Genomic DNA, 20180 nt, shown 5'->3' on the forward strand with positions numbered 1-20180 from the left:
TTCATTAGTACTAGGCTTGCTTTTTCTTGTATAAATTAAAAAAAAAAATCCCCTGGTCACCTGGGTAAATGGTTTCAATAAATTGTCAAGATAAAAAGCAGGACTTGTAAATGTACAATCAGTATAATCCCAGTATTGCTGGATATATGTAATACGCAGAATAAATGACTGGAACTAAATATACTAATATGCTAAGAATAATTATTATTAGGGGGTGGAAATGCATGTATTCTTTCTTAAAAATTTATTTTAATTGGAGGATAATTGGTTTACAATATTGTGATAGTTTTTGCTATGCTTTTCTTTTATCTGTATTTTCTAAAATGTCTACAATGAACATGTATTATCTTTATAATATGATATAAACAAGAAATTTAGAAAGATAGTAACGATAACCCTATATGCAAAACAGAAAAAGAGACACAGAACTACAGAACAGACTTTTGAACTCTGTGGGAGAAGGTGAGGGTGTGATGTTTCGAAAGAACAGCATGTATATTCTCTATGGTGAAACAGATCACCAGCCCAGGTGGAATGCATGAGACAAGTGCTCGGGCCTGGTGCACTGGGAGGACCCAGATGAGTCGGGTGGAGAGGGATGTGGGAGGGGGGATCGGGATGGGGAATACGTGTAACTCTATGGCTGATTCATGTCAATGTATGACAAAACCCACTGAAATGTTGTGAAGTAATTAGCCTCCAACTAATAAAAAAAAAAAAAAAAAAAAAAAAAAAAAAAAACTAGTCTCAAAGTGTTTGAAAAGCATCATTCAATTTTATAACATACTCAACCATTGACTTGTTCTTTAAATATATTTGAGAGGGAGGGGGGATCGGGATGGGGAATACATATAAATCCATGGCTGATTCATGTCAACGTATGACAAAAACCACCACAATATTGTAAAGTAATTAGCCCCCAACTAATAAAAATAAATGAAAAATATAACAAAATATATACATATATTTGTAATTATTCTCATTCATTTTTATAAAATCAAAGGATTTCACCACCTTAAGCCAATGTTTTTGCAGATATGAGAAAGACTTGGGTCATTTGAAGAGCCTTCAAGCATTTTTGAAAATGTATCAGCTGCGAAAGAAAACTGAAGATGTGCTATTTGAAGCTCATCCCTTGCCCTCTCCCATTTGATAACATGAAAAGTTTTAACTGGCATAAGACTTTAACCAAAAAAGTATGGGTGTATTTCTTCCAAATTAAAAGCATATTAAACCAGTGTCAAAGAGAGCTAAAAGTTCAATGCAACATTGCCATTTAAAACGAATGTTGTAAAAATAGCATTCTTTGTTTAAACTGTGGTTTTTTACTTGCTGACTTTACCATTTGAATATGCTATCATGGACAAATTTATTGTCTATTATTGAATATTCACTATATTCCACTGGTGTTGGAGTAATTCTCTGTTATGTGAAGTCAGTTAAGGATGATACATATGTCAGCTAGGGAATCATCCAAATTTCCATTTCAGCACTTCATGTTCTCCTTTCTCTGCCTCCAAATATCTTATTATTCTCTTCATTTTTTAGTCTTTTTATCAGAACTTTATCCTTGGGAGGAAAAATTTATCTGTAGAAAAATAAGCATTGAAAGAAAGAGATGTTTCTATTAGCTGGAAATCATTTATTGCCTCTATAAAAGTTTAAATAAAAACTCTACAAAAAGTTCACATTACTGTCCGATATGGTTTTAACATGATATGGTTTCAGAGGTAGTGCCAGTAAAATGGGACACAAAATACTAAAAGAAATAAGCAAGTTAATGCAAAATAAAATTTCAATGTCAAACAATACATACTCAGTACACTTTAATGGAGCAATCAATATATTTCCATGAAAAAATCACTTTATTCTCTTTTATCCCTCAGCAAAAATGCTCTTAATAAAGGTTTGTTTGGGGCAATGGTATGTTGACTGTAGGCTCACACGTTAGTAGCCTCCTCCGTTTTAACACCACAGAGCATAGCTTGGTGAAGAGCATGATACAGTGCTGTCTGCCAAGGATAATACCAGCTTCAAAAATAAACTTTTTTATTAATCACTTAGACATAATGGTACTAAAAACTCCCTTAAAAAGCTAATCTATCAGAATTTGGCATTTTTTGGATGTGAATGAAAATCTAATATTTGTTAAAAAAATATAATATATATATATATATACACATATATATATGTGTATATATATATATATATTCCTTGTATACTATCACTGCAATATGGAGGAAGGAAGGAGTTTTCGGAATTATTAAATATAATCATAAGCTATCAGGCCAAGATGAAGAAACTATTCCTTGGAAATGGGCTGATTACTTCATCTTCCTTAAAAAGGTGCAACAAAGTCAATTTTCGAGCCTAGAATTATTTTAAATATACCACTTATGTTTTCTCATACAAACTTACATACTGCTGACTGAAAGTGCCTTAAAATAGATATTACTGTCTGGAGAAATTACCTGTTTGACATTTTTTGAGGTCTTTGTAACATATAGAGCACAGGATGTGACTGGCCTGTGGCATTTTCTTCCTCAACAATAGCATTTCTATCACAAAATTTCTATGGTAGTACAAAAGTCCTGCTGTTGATAACAGATCTTACAACAAAATATCCCTAAGTTCCATGAAAAGGCCAATTTTCTTGCAATGATTTCCTTGCATGTGCTAATTTTCCTATTCTCCAGGGTAACTGTGGTTCTCATTTTCTTGGGACTAATTTTAGCTTTGTTGAAATGAGAAAGGTTACTTTAGGTTCTTTTTTAAAAATACACACTTTGAAAAGTGCTCTTAGGTACACATTTCCTGTTTAGAAACTGGTTGGCTATCCTAAGCCAGGGTTTCCCTGGTAGTTCACTGGTAAAGAACCAACCTTCTAATGCAGGAGACATGGGTTTGAAAAGATCTCCTGGGTCAGAAAGATCTGCTGGAGAAAGAAATGGCAACCCACTCCAGTATTATTGTCTGGGAAATCCCATGGACAGAGGAGCCTGGTGGGCTATAGTACATGGGGTCACAAAAGAGTTGGACACAACTTACCAACTAAATAACAACAATCCTAACCCAACAGCAGACATCAAAGGGTAGTGAACAGAAAAAAAGAAGGTCATTTTCCTTTTTTTTTTTTTTTTCATTTTTGGCCTCTGTCTTTGTGAGAAATAGTATGGCTTCAGATAGGTTGTTCATTATGGTTTCAAAGCCTTAAAGAAAGAAACACTAATTGTTTTCTCCTCCCAGTCATGAAGATGTTCACAAAGCAGTCCATAAACTGATATTTTCCTGCTCTGAATTGTCTCAAAACATTCTAATCTATACATGTGAAAATTCATTTCTTCATAATAAATTTTAATATTTAACATTTGAATGTTTTTCAAAATCTATGGTATATCATTTCATCCTGACAATGTTGTTTTTCTGGATACAATATATTTCCTTTGGTTCCTGCTACAAAAATTGCTGAAGCACAAATGTCAATACAAAAGGATCCCTAAGTGTACTGTTATGATTTATGCAGTTTCTTTTTTAATATAACTTTAAACAGGGATAATGGAATCATCTACACTTCCTCTCAAAGTTGTAGGTTAGGATTCCTTCCAGGAACATACCTAGCAAAAATCTTTGAATCTATTAAAATTTCAACTTCCATAATTTTTATTTATATTCCTGAAAAAGTGAAAATAAGCAATTTATTCTGAAGTTTACAGCTTGCTGAGGAGTAGAAATCCAATGTCCCTATTGTAGGAGTTCAATGAATATTTGTTTTTGATTTATTGACTAGTTGCTGAGGTGTGACAAGTTTAATCCACAGACTTGAAAGATGTATGAGAGAATCACCTCTTTTTACTTCATAGCAAGAACTAAATAATAAGGGGTTTAAATTGAAGCAGGAAAAATCAGTCTAAAGATAACCTCAACAACTAATAAAAAGTTCTAAGAGAGACTTGAAGGCCTTGAATTTGTCCATGTTACCTTAAGACATGGTTTCTAAGTTTGCTGTATGTAGTAGAAACTTTTTATCTCATAGGGGAATTAGTGTGACTGATAAATTTAAACTTAGTATCCCAGGTTCCATTACTCAGCCCTCTTTTCTCTGAATGGAATTTGACTTGTCAACAAGGTATACTAAACATTGTTTAAAAAGAACTATATGGCTCTCAGCTAAAAGGGAGCATACCTAACAACTGAAATATTTCTGCTAACAAAGAACCATAATAGTAGAATGGCAGTGATACTAAATCAAACAAATAGCTGACAAAGTGAAAGATTATCAATGAACCTTAGTTATTTGTGTGTGGGGGAGGGGTATTTCAAGGTCAAAGACATACATGACTGCCTTTCTGTATTCATAAGTTGGCATCTGTGAATTCCAAGATCAAAATTGGCTTTACTTACAAATTACAAAAATATCTGACATAGAAACTTGATGGCCAAAAGCACCATCTAGCTATTTCATTAATCTTTTAGGTATAGATAGTAATTTAACCATATGATACAGTTCCACACTGCCAACTCACAAATATGTGATATTGTGTGCACAGGGAGAAACTAGCAGTTTCCCTTCTATAGGTCTTAGTAATGCTGTCTGGTACCCTGGAAGGGAAGGTCTGCAAAAAAATTGTGTGGTGCCATCTGGTACCTACTAATAGAACAACTGGGTAGCATGCCCATTTTAGGAGTGTACTCATAGAATAGTATTCAGGAAATTCAGAGAACTGTGATTTACAACCAAAGTGGTATAATTCTTTTGGGTATTATCCTTGGCTGATAACTCTGTACAAGCCTCATATGGAAATGAGGTAAATTTAGTGGCAAAGCTCAGTGACTAGATTAAAGAAAGGGAAACTCAGTGGCTTACCTTGACTTCCCGTTTCATAAAATCTAAGAACTGAAAAAAATATTATGATGATGGTGATAAAATTATAATACTTGTGCAACATTTCATCTAACTTAGTTATACAAACTTAGTAGTAGAATGTGAATCTTATTAATATTTGTCACTTGCAGCAAGAAAGAGTTCCCATTAAGATGAATCTTTTACAACATTTTGTTTCTATACACTTAACAATTTATTTGACTTCATGTTGATTAAATTACTTTTCCATAATGCTCTTCCTCCTCCCCCCAAATATTTGGGTTAATAATAGAAGAATATCAATATTTTGCAATTATATACTAGCAATCACTTCAATTTTCAATCATTAACTTATGTGAAATTCTCACAGGAGTTTAAAAATGAACCCCAAGATTTATCTAGGTTAAAATGTTTTTAATGTTTTGTTTTCAATTTTCAGTCTACTTTCCTGAGTAAAAGTGTATCTGGATGACAGGAAAAGGAGAAAGGAAGAAAGATGTAATGGTTACAAAAACACGACTAGTCAAGCTTCAGTAACTTGATAAGCTGTGTTGAAATATCTTTTTGTGTCTCTGGTCAAAACTATTACTAAAACTAATATTCATCTATAAAACAAACAAACAAAAAAAAGACCTTTCAGTAATTAGGCATTATGCATTTCATAGCTAAACTGCTCAAAATTAAATACATTTTCCTCCAGAGTTCCATCAGTTTGGGAAAAAACTCTCAAACAATGCTTTTAAATTTTACATACTTTTTTTTTGTACCATCTGTGCCATTTTGCACCACAGCCATTATATCTTATTCATCCTTCACACAATACATTGTTTCAGCAATATATTTTTCCAACTAAAGAATTTCGGGGCAGCACAATGCAACTATCTTGAAATGCATACCTGTTGGATAGCCAAAAGGCTGTATCATATATCCCTCCCCCACCCAAATCACAAACTGTCTGAGGCATTTTTCTCTGATAAAGAAGACACACTGAATGAGGTATCATCAGGCTCCGGCGAGGCATGATTGAAATCCATCTCTTCTAATTCAGGAGGTAAATCTGACAGCAATGCCTGAGTCAGAAAAATCAATTGTTTTGAATTAGTATTTGGACATATTTTTCCAACTTTATAGTTGTGGTCCTTTCACATCGATTTACTCTTACAGATTCAAAGAAAGGAGCATTTCTCTCTCAGAACCTTATACAACATCTTATCTAAGAGAAAAATTCTTCATATAGTATTAAGGAAGTAATAAAATACTAGATCTTGAGAGTGTGGATTATGTAGAGTGCAAACTTGGACGAACAGGGAATAAGGAAAGAAATGAGCAACTACTCTGAACCAAATGCTCTGAAATGTCTGAGATAAGTGATTTTCATACCAGTTTTGAGTGTTCAGTGATCACTGCTGAAGGGCTTTAAAATTGTATTCCTTATTAAAATACCCCTGCCCGGTTATGCTGTCTGTCACACTAAAATACAGTTCACAAGACTATTTTATACTTCAGTGGGAGAAATAATTAAGCAATTAGGGGAAAAGTTCAGCTATTCTATTTTAGACAAAATTTTAGCATTTTAAAGTTCCAAGTGACTTTTTTTTTTCTTTCCTTAGGCTATGGTCATATATACAGATGGCCAAGCATTCACAAAGGCTCTGCTGAACCAGTGAATTTGGCTGTGTAATGATGTTTCTAGAGGACTGCTCATCTCTCTTCTGCAGTAATTAGGATAAGACAAGAGCCATGAACTAAGTTTTGCCATCGTGTAATTGTTCCATCTGGAGTTGCAGAACATGCATTCATACTAAGGAAGTAAATAATTAATCAGGTTTTATCTGGCTGGTAGTGCTGATGCCCATTTGACCATCAGAAACAGCAAACTAAATGAATGATTTGCTGCACCCCATAGTAAAATAATGTAACATATCTCGGCAATTTTTAGACAACATTAGTTGCAGTGTTAGCTTTGGGTGCAATAGTTAAAAAGAAAGATCAATTGCAGGCTTGCCTCTACCCAAATAATGAACAGAAAGACAGGGCATGTTAGAGAACACATGAAATCCACTGTTGAAATAAGACAATACTCTCCTATTCTCTTTATTAAAAGAAGTTACAGTTTTTATAAATCCTATAGTTTTTGTTTTTGTTGTTGTTTGTTTTAGAGCAAAGAGGAAAGATTAGAACTTTCTGTCAGGCTGCAAAAGGAAAGGTTAACTCCAGTCTGTACAAAAATTTATTTACTTTCTGCTATTAAATGGTTCATGAACTTCTTGGTGAAACTGAGAGTACTGTTTACAAAGCAGTCACCTAAAGGTACTACATGCTTTCTAAGGTTTCTAGGTTGCAGTAATAGGGCACAGAACCATTTTCTTCTAGGTCAGTTGTTTACCACTAACCCAATATAGTACAACAAAGTCTTTGCTGACAATGGTTGATCATAGTTTATGAGAAATACATCACTGGATTTATTTCACTTTGCAAGTGCAAAGAAGCCATATTAAAGAGGGCAAAGTGTTCCAATGAACAAAGCTTAGAGCACTGGAGAGTCATGTAGGTGAGCAGACTTAACGACATTTAAATTCTAGTGGGGAGACCTTCAAATCAAAGAAGCACTACTATGTATTTCTTTGTCATTGCGTTTAATGTAGTTGCTTGTCTAAAATCAGTACAGTATGAAATTGGGAAACTTTAATATCTGGGGCAGAACGAGGCACTACTAATGCATGAGGTCCATTTAAAAATATTTCTTTTCGATATCTTTCTGGATTGCAACACTGGCACCCTGAACAAATCTTCAGATTCTGTCAGTTGCTAGAACTGTCTTTTTCATAGACTAAAGTGAACACAATGAACTTGCTTCACTCCAAGTTCTCTACCAGTCAGAGTGTGACCTACTGCCATTCTTCCCAAAAGATTATAGCATTTCCCAATAGAATAGAATCACATAGTGAATTATCAAGGGAAGAAAGATTATAACTAATGACTTAGTACAGTGCTGACAACATTATTTTAAAATGGCTGTTGGTTTGGATAAGCTAATATTCAGTCAGACATTATCATATATTTTCAAATCCTGGACTGCTTCATGGGGGCAAAATATTCTGTGGACCACTCATCTCACTCAACTTACCCAAATCAAGATTAACAGAAAAACAGGATTTTTAATTGAGAAACCAATGACACAATGATTCTCTTTTACTGGGCAGAATAAAAGTCAAGTCCTTCCAGAAATAAACCTTTAAGCATTTCATAGAGTTAAGATCAGCAATTTAAGAGATGACTTGGGTAACTTTTGTGTTGGTATCTTTTATATTTTTAGACCATATTTGGAGATCCATTATACTCAATCTCAACTACAAAAATCAGTATTTTCTACCTGGATGCTGATTATATAGGCTATGATTTTCAGTACAATTTTTGTATAACTATTTCTTTCCTCCCTTCAGCCAATATTTTCTGCATATCTTAGTTCATCAGCCTTTTTTTTCAGAGGAAAAGTAGGGGAAAATGGCAAAGGTAAAATGCACAATAGGTAATTTTCTTATTTTTTTAGTGGTTTGGGGGGAAAATAAAGCCAGGTTAGAATTAGAAAATAAAATGCAGCTTGTGTGCTATCCCTAGATATAAAAAGTCATAGACAATTGTGAATAAGCTGACCCCATAACTCTGAAATACAAACCATGCATGACTTTTGGGGCTAGGACCACACTCCAAATTACTCCCATATTGAACCTAATTCTACTTTTGCTTTTATAAATATTAATGCAATTAGAAATTACAATTGTTTGGGGACCATGTTCAAGACTATCATCTTATTCATTTAAAATCTTTATTTTAGGTTCCTAAAAAACAAATACATTTTCAATATGCCATGGAATATGCTTAGCTCACATAATAAACCAAAATGTTTAAATAAAACTGGCAAAAATGACTGGTAACTGCCATCCTGGGATGTCTGCGTATGTACAGCATGGGGGAAGCACAATTCTTGAAACTGGACACATAATATACATGCTGGATTAAGCCTCATGAATAAATTACAGCTTAAATTTTGTGGTTCAGTACTTTGATGGAATATATAAAGACGTTTTCCTTATTAAAAATAGGAGAATTGTGGGATGCTAAGACTAATGTTTTTTTCTTGGAGATGACTGGAATAGGCTACATACATCTTGCTTGGATATAAGGAATAAATGCTTGTACTCTAGCTGAATAAAAACCACTGAGACTGCTTCCTAATTAAGGCTTACCTGTGTAATATACTACTTACATTGAATTTCTCTGATAATCAGTAATCAACATGGTAGTGCACAACTCAGAGGCATATTTGGTATCATTTAGTATTAAATATAACATATTTAGTATTAAATATAACATTTAACATAATTTTATATTCAGTTTTTTTTTAAGGCTACCCTGGTGGCTCAGATGGTAAAGAATCTGCCTGCAATGCAGAAGACCCGGGTTTGATCCCTGGGTTGGGAAAATCCCTTGGAGTAGGAAATGGCACTCCATTCCAATATTCTTGCCTGGGAAATCCCAAGGAGAGAGGAGCCTGGCAAACTACAGTTCATGGGGGTGCAAAGAGTCAGACACGACTGAGTGACACTAACCTATTCTTTTTTAGCAAGATTAATAAATTATTACACAAATTTTAACAGAAAAAGTGAGGCAGAAAATGTAATTTGGCAAGAATTTAAAAAAAAAAAATCCACAGTGACAAACAAGACATTTCAGTTCATCTTTGGGGTAGTGGAATCAAACACTATAGTTAAATTGGAAAAAGTAAATGCTGCACTGTGGTTACAAAAAATTTCACAAAGTAATTTCAATTTTTTTAGTGATGTGCAACATATCATGGGATAGAAGGTATTCAAACACCTGTGAACTTTAGTAGGGGTTGGAAGGCTAACTGAAATCCAGAAGAGAGGCAAATGCCTCACTTCTTTCATTCATAGAAGGTCCCAAAATATGTGCCTCTCCAGTTAGTGTAACCCCATCTTTACAACTGTTTTGAGAATTTCTTTAAAATTAATTAAATGAAATAATATGTACAAGATAGAGAATAGAACCAATAATTATATTTTAAAAATTTAAAATATTTTCCCTACTTAATATTGGCTTGGAATTAACAAAGTATATTAATCATCTTGATTTTCCACTAAAGCAGCACACAAAATCTGAGTATTTATTCCCAAGAAAGCTATACTGACAAGTCAGGAGGTAACAAATCCTTCCTTGATGGCAAGCAGGAATGAGGTATAAAAATGAAAAAAAAAAATATGAAGAATTCAAGTGTGACTTGCCACTTTTCAACATTATATGCTACAATTTACTATTCTCTTCTGTTGCTTACCTGTTGTTGTTCCTTATTGTCAGCTTTTATAGCTAGTATCAAGCTTCTTACAAATGTCTGAAGTTTAAAATTTTTTTGCTTCTGAATCTCTAACTCATTTTCAATGAATCTGACTTCTTCATTCTAAAGGAGAAAGCATCAAATAATAAATTACTCTGTGCAAACCCAAGATCACACATGTTTGATGCACAATAAAACTTTTAAAAAGAAATCAAATTAGAGGGACGATAAAAAGATAAAATTTTAGCATAAAGGATTCTAAAGCACAGAAGTAAATTATCCTATTACTCAAAGACTGCCTTTTAAGCAAATCACCAACAGAAAATAATCTGCAATGTCAGAAATATAATCAAATAAATTCCCATAAGAGAAAAATCAAGAAACATTTCCCTTCTTGGAAAGAGTAATCCTACATTAAACATAATTAGCATTCAGATTAGGATTAAGAATATACAGAGCCCAATTTACCCCAAGTAAAGAGCAATAGCAGATGCAGTAATGCTGAACGTATCATTCACAAAGTCAAGCACTGAGAACTAAAAAGATTATTATTTTGTAACAAAGAGGGACTGAAATTTTTCATAAGACTATCAAATAGTTTGCTGAGCCCCCCCTTATGTAAGAGTCTGTTATTCAGAAAATATCTCCAAATTTACAATGATTTGAAACTCAGTCTCTCTTCACTATTTTTCCTAGTTGTGTAGGAAAATAACAATAAACTAGGTTTGGGAGGATTTTAGTGCCAGATCTACTGATAATTGTGTAAACTTGTGCAGGACAATTAACCTGTGATTGTATATACTCGTCAATAAAATGGATATAATACTAGTAATCTTTGGCAACTCTAACGAGGGTTATAAGGGTCAAATAAGATAATGGCCATGGAATTGCTACATATAGATTTACTATTTAAGCTACAGAAGTTAAGAACGTGTGACACTGGTGAAAGTGTGGACATATAGATCAATGGACATAATAGAGAGTTCAGAAATATATATTATATATTGCATCATATATGTATATATATATGTACACACACATACACATTTGGTTGACTTTTGATAATGCTGCTGAGGTAATTCAATGCACATAGAATAGTCTTTCAACATTTCGAAGAAGAGTGGTTGAAAACTTGTAAATCCATACCTCCTCCAAAATAGATTATCAAACCTTAACTCACATAATATCCAAAATTTAATAAGAATTGGATCACAGACCTAAACATAAAACCAAAAACTATAAAACTTCTAGAAGAAAACTGAGGAAAAACTCTCTATGTCCTTGGGTTAGGCAAAAATTTTTCAATAAGACACAAAAATCATGAAACTTAAAAGAATTCATTTAAAAAAGAGAAAACCCACATCATTGCTTTTCAAAAGACACTGTTAAGAAAATGAAAATACAAGCTACATGTTAGGAGAAAAAATTATAAATCACATATACAATAAAGAATTTGCATTCAGGATGCATAAAGAGCTCTTATAGCACAAATATAGGCCCACCAATAGAATAAAAAGCAGGTGAAATATTTGAACATAAAATTTATCAAAGAAGATATGAGAGTGACAAATAAACACTTGAAAATGCTTGATATTGTTTGTCATAAAGGAAATGTAAATTAAAATCACAAAGAGATGCCACCACCAACATACTGTTGCTGTTGACGTTCAGTCACTCAGTCTTGTCTGACTTGTTGTGACCCCATGGACTGCAGCATGCCAGGCTTCCCTGTCCTTCATCATCTCCTGGAGTTTGCTCAAAATCATATCCTTTGAGTCAGGGATGCTACCCAACTATCTTATCTTCTGTCGTCCCCTTTTCTTCTTGCCTTCAATCTTGCCCAGCACATGACCTCCCAGCATTACGCCAAAATATTGGAGCTTCAGCTTCAGCATCAATCCTTCCAATGAATATTCAGGATTGATTTCCTTTAGGATTGACTGGTTTGATCTCCTTGCTCTCCAAGGGACTCTCAAGAGTCTTCTCCAGCATCACAGTTCAAAAGCATGAATTCTTCAGCATTCTTCTTTATGGTACAACTATCACATCCATCCATGACTACTGAAAAAACTATAGCTTTGACTAGATGGACCTTCATTGGCAAAGTGATGCCTCTGCTTTTTAATACCTTGTCTAGGATTCTTATAACTTTTCTTCTAAGGAGCAAGCATCTTTTATTTTCACGGCTTTAGTCACCATTGTAAGTGATTTTCCAGCGCAAGAAAATAGTTTGTTACTGTTTCCCTTGTTTCCCCATCTATTTGCCATGAAGTGATGGGACCAGGTGCCATAATCTTAGTTTTTTGAGTGTTGAGTTTTAAGCCAGGTTTTTCACTCTCCTCTTTCACCTTCATCAAGAGACTCTTTAGTTCCTCTTTGCTTTCTGCCATTAGGGTGGTGTCATCTGCACATGTGAGGGTATTACTATTTCTCCTGGCAATCTTGACTCCAGTTGTGCTTCATCCAGCCCTGTATTTTGCGTGATATACTTTGCATATGAGTTAAATAAGCAGAGTGATAATTACATCCTTGACATACTGCTTTCCTAATTTTGAACCAGTCCATTGTTACACTTTCTGTTATATAAACTATTGCATCTTTACCTGCATACAGGTTTCTCAGGAGGCAGGTAAGGTGGTCTAGTATTCCTATGAGCATTCTACAATAGATTAGGTTAAAGAGACTGACAATAGCAAGTGCTTATGAGAAGAATGTGGAACAATTAAAAGTCTCATATTTTGTTGGTGGGAGGGTAAAGCCATACAGCCACTTCGGGAAATGTCTTGCAGTTTCTTAAACATAGCCTTTCTTATCATCTGACTCAGCAATCTTACTCTTAAGTATTTACCCAAGGGACATGAAAATGCATGTCTACAAAAAGGCATGCATGAATATTCATAGCAGCTTTATCCTTAATAGCTCCAAACTAGACGTAACACAAATTTTCATCACCGGATGAATAACAAATTGTGATCATGCTTATACAATTGTGTCCAATGTCAAAACTAAATGTATGGAAAGGTGAATTTTATTTTATGTAAATTATTATATCAAAAACATGATTAAAAATTATTAGCCAGCTCTCTGGCCAAATAGCTTGAAAATAAGCTATGAGCATCCTCTGCAACTGGAGAACCTGTCTCAAAGAGAATAGCAGGAACTTTAACATCGTTTGCTCAAAAAGCTGCAAAAAAATATATTAAAATTAGTTAATTCCATGGGCATTCCTTTTACAATTGAGAGGATAAAGTTGTATTAACCGTATTCAATCTATAGATATGTTTACTGCATCAGTTATATCAACTCAATTTAGAACTTATTTGCCCTAATAAAACGGCTTCCTTTTCAGATCATTTAATATCAAGTGAATGGTTTGCAAATGATTCAAGCTAAATTCTTTATTTAAAGGCATTCTACAGTAATCTAAGTTATAAGTAAGCATTATAATAAAATTCCACTTGTTCCTGCCATGATACATTTGACTAATTCTAAACATTATATTTTCTTAGTATTTATTGTCAGAACAACAGTATTAGTAAAGTACTGGTCAGGAAGTCTTTCTGAATACAGGAGATATCTATCTTCATTATCACAGTGTCTCCTTTGAAGGCACAAGTCTATCTGAGCTACACTCACTGTTCACAAGAAGCATTTTAAAACCAATTCATATTTGCAAAAGTCAGGAAGCATCTTTTGGTATGCAGACCTCTAATTTCTCCTGAAACTATTCCTCTTCCTTAGTATTTATGCAATGTTTTAAAACACAAATAGCTTTAAGATAATTTAATATTACAGACATTTTCTTCTTGGAGCTGGGATTTGCAAGCCTATTAAACACTTTCTAGATTATAGGCAGTGATTTATGTGGCCTTTTAAGATTTTCCTAAGTTAAAGGTTTGAGTGGAAGTAGTAAGATAAACATCAGTAACTGAATTTCACAAAACAAGATATAGCTAATTTTTCTTATTAAAATCTTCCCTGAATTTCCACTAAGTTATGTCAATTATTCTCCAAAATGACTGTAGGAAACACTCAAGGTTTCATATGGACCAGGGCTTTGATCTTTCTTTGACAAAAGAGGCAAAAATATACAATGGAGAAAAGACAATCTCTTTAACATGTGGTGCTGGGAAAACTGGATGACCATCTGTAAAAGAAGGAAACTGGAACACTTTCTAACACCATACACAAAAATAAATGCAAAATGGATTAAAGATCTAAATGTAAGACCAGAAACTATAAAACTCCTAGAGGAAAACATAGGCAGAACACTCAGACATAAATCACAGCAAGATCCTCTATGATCCACCTCCCAGAAAAATGGAAATAAAAACAAAAATAAACAAATGGGGCCTAATTAAACTTAAAAGCTTTTGCACCACTAAGGAAAGTATAAGTAAGGTGGAAAGGCAGCCTTCAGAATGGAAGAAAATAATAGAAAATGAAACAACTGACAAAGAATTAATCTCAAAAATATACAAGCAGCTCAATACCAGAAAAATAAATGACCCAATCAGAAAAAGAGCCAAAGAACTAAACAGACATTTTACCAAAGAAGACGTATAGATGGCTAATAAACACATGAAAAGATGCTCAACATCACTTATTATCAGAGAAATGCAAATCAAAACCACAATGAGAGGAGTGCGAAGACAGTGGAGGAATAAGACAGGGAGACCACTTTCTCCCCCACAAATTCATCGAAAGATCATTTGAACACTGAACAAATTCCACAAAGCAACTTCTGAATGCTGGCGGAGGAGACCAGGCACCCAGAACGACAGCCCATTGTCTTCAAAAAGAGATAGGAAAAGATATAAAGGATAAAAAGAGAGACAAAAGACTTAGGGATGGAGACTCGACCCAGGGAGGGAGTCTTAAAAGAGGAGAAGTTTCCAAACACCAGGAAACCCACTCACAGGCAGGTCTGTGTGGAGTTTCGGAATCTCAGAGGGCAACATAACTGGGAAGAAAAATAAATAAATAAAGCCCATAGATTATGTGCCTAACTGCAACTCCCAGTGGAGAAGTAGCCCAGACACTCACATCCCTCACCAGCAAGTGGGGGCTGAACAGGGAGGCACCGGCTGCATTGCTTGGGGTAAGGACCGGGCCTGAAAGCCCTGAGGAAAATCTGAGGGAGCTAACGTGAGATAGCAACCCAAAATGTTGGATAGCCAGAGATAGAGGAACAAACAAACAAAAGAAACAGAGAGAACTTTCCCGTGAAATGCTCTAACCTAAGGCACTGCTGGGCCCACTCACTGAACAAAGGATTGAGTGAATACTAGAGGAGAGCTAGTCAGCAGTGGACTGGCAGTGGACAGGCTCATCCCCCACCAGAGGGAGAGAGACAGGCTGGTGAAGGCCAGAGACAGAAGGCGAAGGGCAAACTGGGCCCCAGAGACGGCATCTTCTACCATATTGCGAGCAGGCTCCCAGTTGCTAACCAAGTCTTCCTGGGATCCTGCATGGTTGACATCCGCCAGGAGGGTCACAGCCAGAGAGATCAGCTCCCCAGAGGAAACACATGGCACACCTAAGATGGCACTCCCACTGTGCACCCAGGAAACTGAGCGGCTGTGATGTGGGAGGTGATAAGATGAAGAACTTACCTGGGGAGTGTGCACTCGCCAAGCACCTGGTCGCCTGAGCTGCTTGGACCTGGGAAGAGCACAAAACGTAGGCCCAACCGAGTCTGTGCCTTTGTGGTATACCAAGAACCTGAGCTTGGGTGGCTTAGACCTGAGAAGTGCACGCAACCCAGGGCCCGCTTTAGGCATTTCCCCTGCAGAGCAACCTGGAGCCTGAGCAGTATAGACTGGGAAAATACACAGGTCGTGAGTGGGGGCAAAGCCAGTGTGGCCCAGACACTGCGAGCACTCCCCACACACGCCAGTGATATTTGTTTGCAGTGTTCCTCCCTCCCCGCAGCACAGCTGAAAAAGTGAGCCTAAATAAATTACCACCTTTGCCATCTTGTTTCACAGCAGAAATTAGACACTGAAGAGACTTGAAAACAGAGGAAGCCAAAATAAACAATGAAGAAGGAACCACTTTGGAAGTGACAGTTGCAACAGAGTAAAACCTGTTCTTAGCACTGACTACATTGGAAGGGGCCTATAGACCTTGAGAAGAAGTATAAGCTGGAACAAGGAACTATCCGAAACTGAACTGACCCCACACTGCCCTCAACAGCTCAGGAGAAATTCCTAGATATATTTTACTATTTTCATTTTTTAATTTTTTGTTTTTAATTTCTTTATTATTCCTTCAATTTTCACTTTAATAATTTACTATTGCCTTGCAAAAAATGCCCTATTTTTAAAGCAAATTTCATATGCATATTTTTTTTATTTTTGTGAATTTGCTTTTTTTTTTTAATATTATATTTTTGAGAGTTTAACCTCTACTCTAGATTTTTAATCTTTGCTTTTTGGTATTTGTTATCAATTATCAATTTTGTACATTTAAGAATCCAATTTAAAAAAAATAATAATCCAATTTTCAGTACCCATTTTTACATAGGAGTGTGATTACTGGCTTGATTTCTCTCTCCCCTTTTGACTCTCCTTTTTCTTCCCCAGGTAACCTCTATCTCTTCCCTCCCCCTTCTCTTCTCTACTTAATTCTGTGAATCTCTTTGGGTGTTCTGGGTTGTGGAGAACATTTAGGGAACTGATTACTGGCTAGATTGGTCTTTCTCCTTTGGACTCCCCCTTCTCTCCTCCTGGTCACCTCTGTCTCCTTCCTCCCTCTTCTCTTCTCTATGGAATTCCATGAACTTTTCAGAGTGTTCCAGACTCTGGAGAGCAAACAGGGAATTGATTACTGGCTGGATTGCTCTCTCCTCTTTTGATTCCCTCTCTTCTCTTCTTGGTCACCCCTAACTCCCTCCTTCAACTTCTTTTCTCCATGTAACTCTACGAACCTCTCTAGGTGTCCCTCACTGCAGAGAATCGTTTCACCATTAACTTAGATGTTCTATCATTGGCACTGTATGGATGGAGAAGTCTTGAGGCTACTGTAAGAATAAGACTGAAAGCCAGAGGCAGGAGGATTAAACCCAAAACTTGAGAACATCAGAAAATGCCTGACTCTGGGGAACATTAATCAAAAAGAGCTCATCCAAAAGTCTCCATACCTACACTGAAACCAAGCTCCACCCAAGAGCAAACAAGTTTCAGATCAAGACATATCAAGCTAATTCTCCAACTACACAGGAACATAACCCAAGCCTTAAAATACAGGCAGCCAAAAGTCACACCAAACCCATCGATACCTCAGAACTCACTACTGGACACTTCATTGCACTACAGTGAGAAGAGATCCAGCTCCACCCATCAGGACACTGACACAAGCTTCCCTAAACAGGAAACCTTGAAAGCCACTCATCCAACCCCACCCACAGGGAAGAACCTCCACAATAAAGAGGAACCATAAACTTCCAGGCTACAGAAAGGCCACATGAAACACAGCAATCTAAACAAAATGAAAAGGCAGAGAAATATTCAGCAGGTAAAGGAACATGATAAATGCCCAGCAAACCAAACAAAAGAGGAGGAGATAGGGAGTCAAACTGAAAGAGAATTCAGAATAATGATAATAAAAATGATCCAAAATCTTGAAAACAAAATGGAGTTACAGATAAATAATCTGGAGACAAAGATTGAGAAGATACAAGAAAAATTTAACAAGGACCTAGAAGAAATAATAAAAGAGTCAATAAATAATGAATAATACAAAAAGTGAGATCAAAAGCACTCTGGAGGGAACCAACAGTAGAATAACTGAGGTAGAAGATAGGATAAGTGAGGTGAAAGATAGAATGGTGGAAATAAATGAAGCAGAGAGAAAAAAGAAAAAAGAATCAAAAGAAATGGGGACAACCTTAGAGACCTCTGGAGCAATGTCAAATGCCCCAACATTCGAATCATAGGAGTCCAAGAATAAGAAGACAAAAAGAAAGGCAGTGAGAAAATATGTGAGATAATAGATGAAAACCTCCCTAAAATGGGAAAGGAAATAGTCACCCAAGTCCAAGAAACCCAGATAGTCCCAAACAGGATAAATCCAAGGCAAAACACCCCAAGACACATACTAATCAAATTAACGAAGATCAAACACAAAGAATAAATATTAAAAGCAGCAAGGGATAAACAACAAGTGGCACACAAGGGGATTCCCATAAGGATAACAGCTGATCTTTCAATAGAAACTCTTCAGGCCAGAGGGAATGGCAGGACATACTTGAAGGGTTGAAAGAGAAGAACCTACAAGCTAGATTATTGTACCCAGCAAGGATCTCATTCAAGTATGAAGGAGAAATCAAAATCTTTACAGACAAACAAAAGCTGAGAGAATTCAGCACCCCCAAATCATGTCTCCAACAAATGCTAAAGGATCTTCTCTAGACAGGAAACACAGAAAGGGCATATAAACTCGAACTCAAAACAATGAAGTAAATGGCAACGGGTTCATACTTATCAATAATCACCTTAAATGTAAATGGGTGGAATATCCCAACCAAAAGACAAAGACTGACTGAATGGATAAAAAAACAAGACCCCTATATACGTTGTCTACAAGAGACCCACCTCAAAAGGGATACATACAGACTGAAGGTGAAGGGCTGGAAAAAGATATTTCACACAAATGGAAAGCAAAAGAAAGCAGAAGTAGCAATAGTCATATCAGATAAAATAGACTTTGAAATAAAGCCCGTGAAAAGAGACAAAGAAAGACACTACATAATGATCAAAGGATCAATCCAAGAAGATACAACAATTATAAATATATAAGCACCCAACATAGGAGCACCACAATATGTAAGGCAAATGCTAACAAGTATGAAAGGGGAAATTAGCATTAATACAATAATAGTGGAAGACATTAATACCCCACTCACACTTATGGATAGATGAACTAAACAGAAAATTAGCAAGGAAACAGAAACTTTAAATGACGCAATGGACCAGTGAGACCTAATTGATATCTATAGGACATTTCACCCATAAAAAATGAATTTCACCTTTTTCTCAAGTGCACACAGAATCTTCTCCAGGATAGATCACACCCAGGGCCATACATTTAGCCATGGTAAATTCACAAAATTGAAATCATCTAAAGGATCTTTTCTGATCACAAAGCAGTGAAGTTAGATGTCAACTACAGGAAAAAGAAGAACTATTAAAATACAAATATATGGAGGCTAAAAAACACACTTCTGAATAACCAACAAATCACAGAAGAAATAAAAAAGATATCAAAATATGCATAGAAACTAATGAAAATGAAAACACTATAACCCCAAACATCTGGGATTCAGTAAAAGTAGTGCTAAGGAGGAGGTTCATAGCAAAACAAGCTTCCCTCAAGAAACAGGAAAGAAACCAAATAAATTACCTAACTCTACACTGAAAGCAACTAGAAAAAGAAGAATGAAGAAACTCAGAGTTAGTAGAAGGAAAGAAGTCATAGATATTAGGGCAGAAATAAATTTAAAAGGAACAAAAGAGACCATAGTAAAAATCAACAAAGATAAAAGCTGGTTCTTTGAGAAGATAAGTTAAAATAGACAAAACATTAGCCGGACTCATCAAGAAACAAAGGGAGAGGAATGTAATCAACTAAATTAGACATGAAAATGGAGAAATCACAAAGACAACACAGAAATATGCCTGATTACAAGAAACTACTATCAGCAACTATATGCCAATAAAATGGACAACTTGGAAGAAATGGACAAATTCTTAGAAAGTATATCTTTCCAAAACTGAACGAGGAAGGAATAGAAAATCTTAATAGACACATCACAAGCACAAAAATCGAAACTGTAATCAGAAATCTTCCAACAAACAAAAGCCCAAGACCAGATTGCTTCACAGCTGAATTCTGCCAAAAACTTAGAGAAGACCCAACACCTATCCTACTCAAACTCTTCCAGAAACTTGCAGAGGAAGGTAA

The 20180-nt window shown here is 35.5% G+C and overlaps 1 protein-coding gene across 3 annotated transcripts in view; it reads right to left on the minus strand.

Annotated features, from left to right (window-relative positions):
• Positions 1-1525: 1525 nt before the first annotated feature.
• The window catches only part of HDX (highly divergent homeobox), a 206775-nt gene continuing 188120 nt past the window's right edge, over positions 1526-20180 (minus strand). For 2 of the 3 annotated variants that reach the window (XM_065915338.1, XM_065915337.1), the window contains 2 exons: positions 10215-10337; positions 1526-5931 (listed from right to left, as the gene is read on the minus strand). In XM_065915338.1, coding sequence (XP_065771410.1) covers positions 5806-5931; positions 10215-10337 — 249 coding nt within the window. In that variant the 3' untranslated portion in view covers positions 1526-5805. Of the gene's footprint in view, positions 5932-10214; positions 10338-20180 lie in introns of those variants that run through there. The other variant, XM_065915339.1, reaches the window with a different exon arrangement.

This window comes from Muntiacus reevesi, chromosome X (assembly GCF_963930625.1).
Source record: "Muntiacus reevesi chromosome X, mMunRee1.1, whole genome shotgun sequence".
Lineage (NCBI taxonomy): Eukaryota > Metazoa > Chordata > Mammalia > Artiodactyla > Cervidae > Muntiacus > Muntiacus reevesi.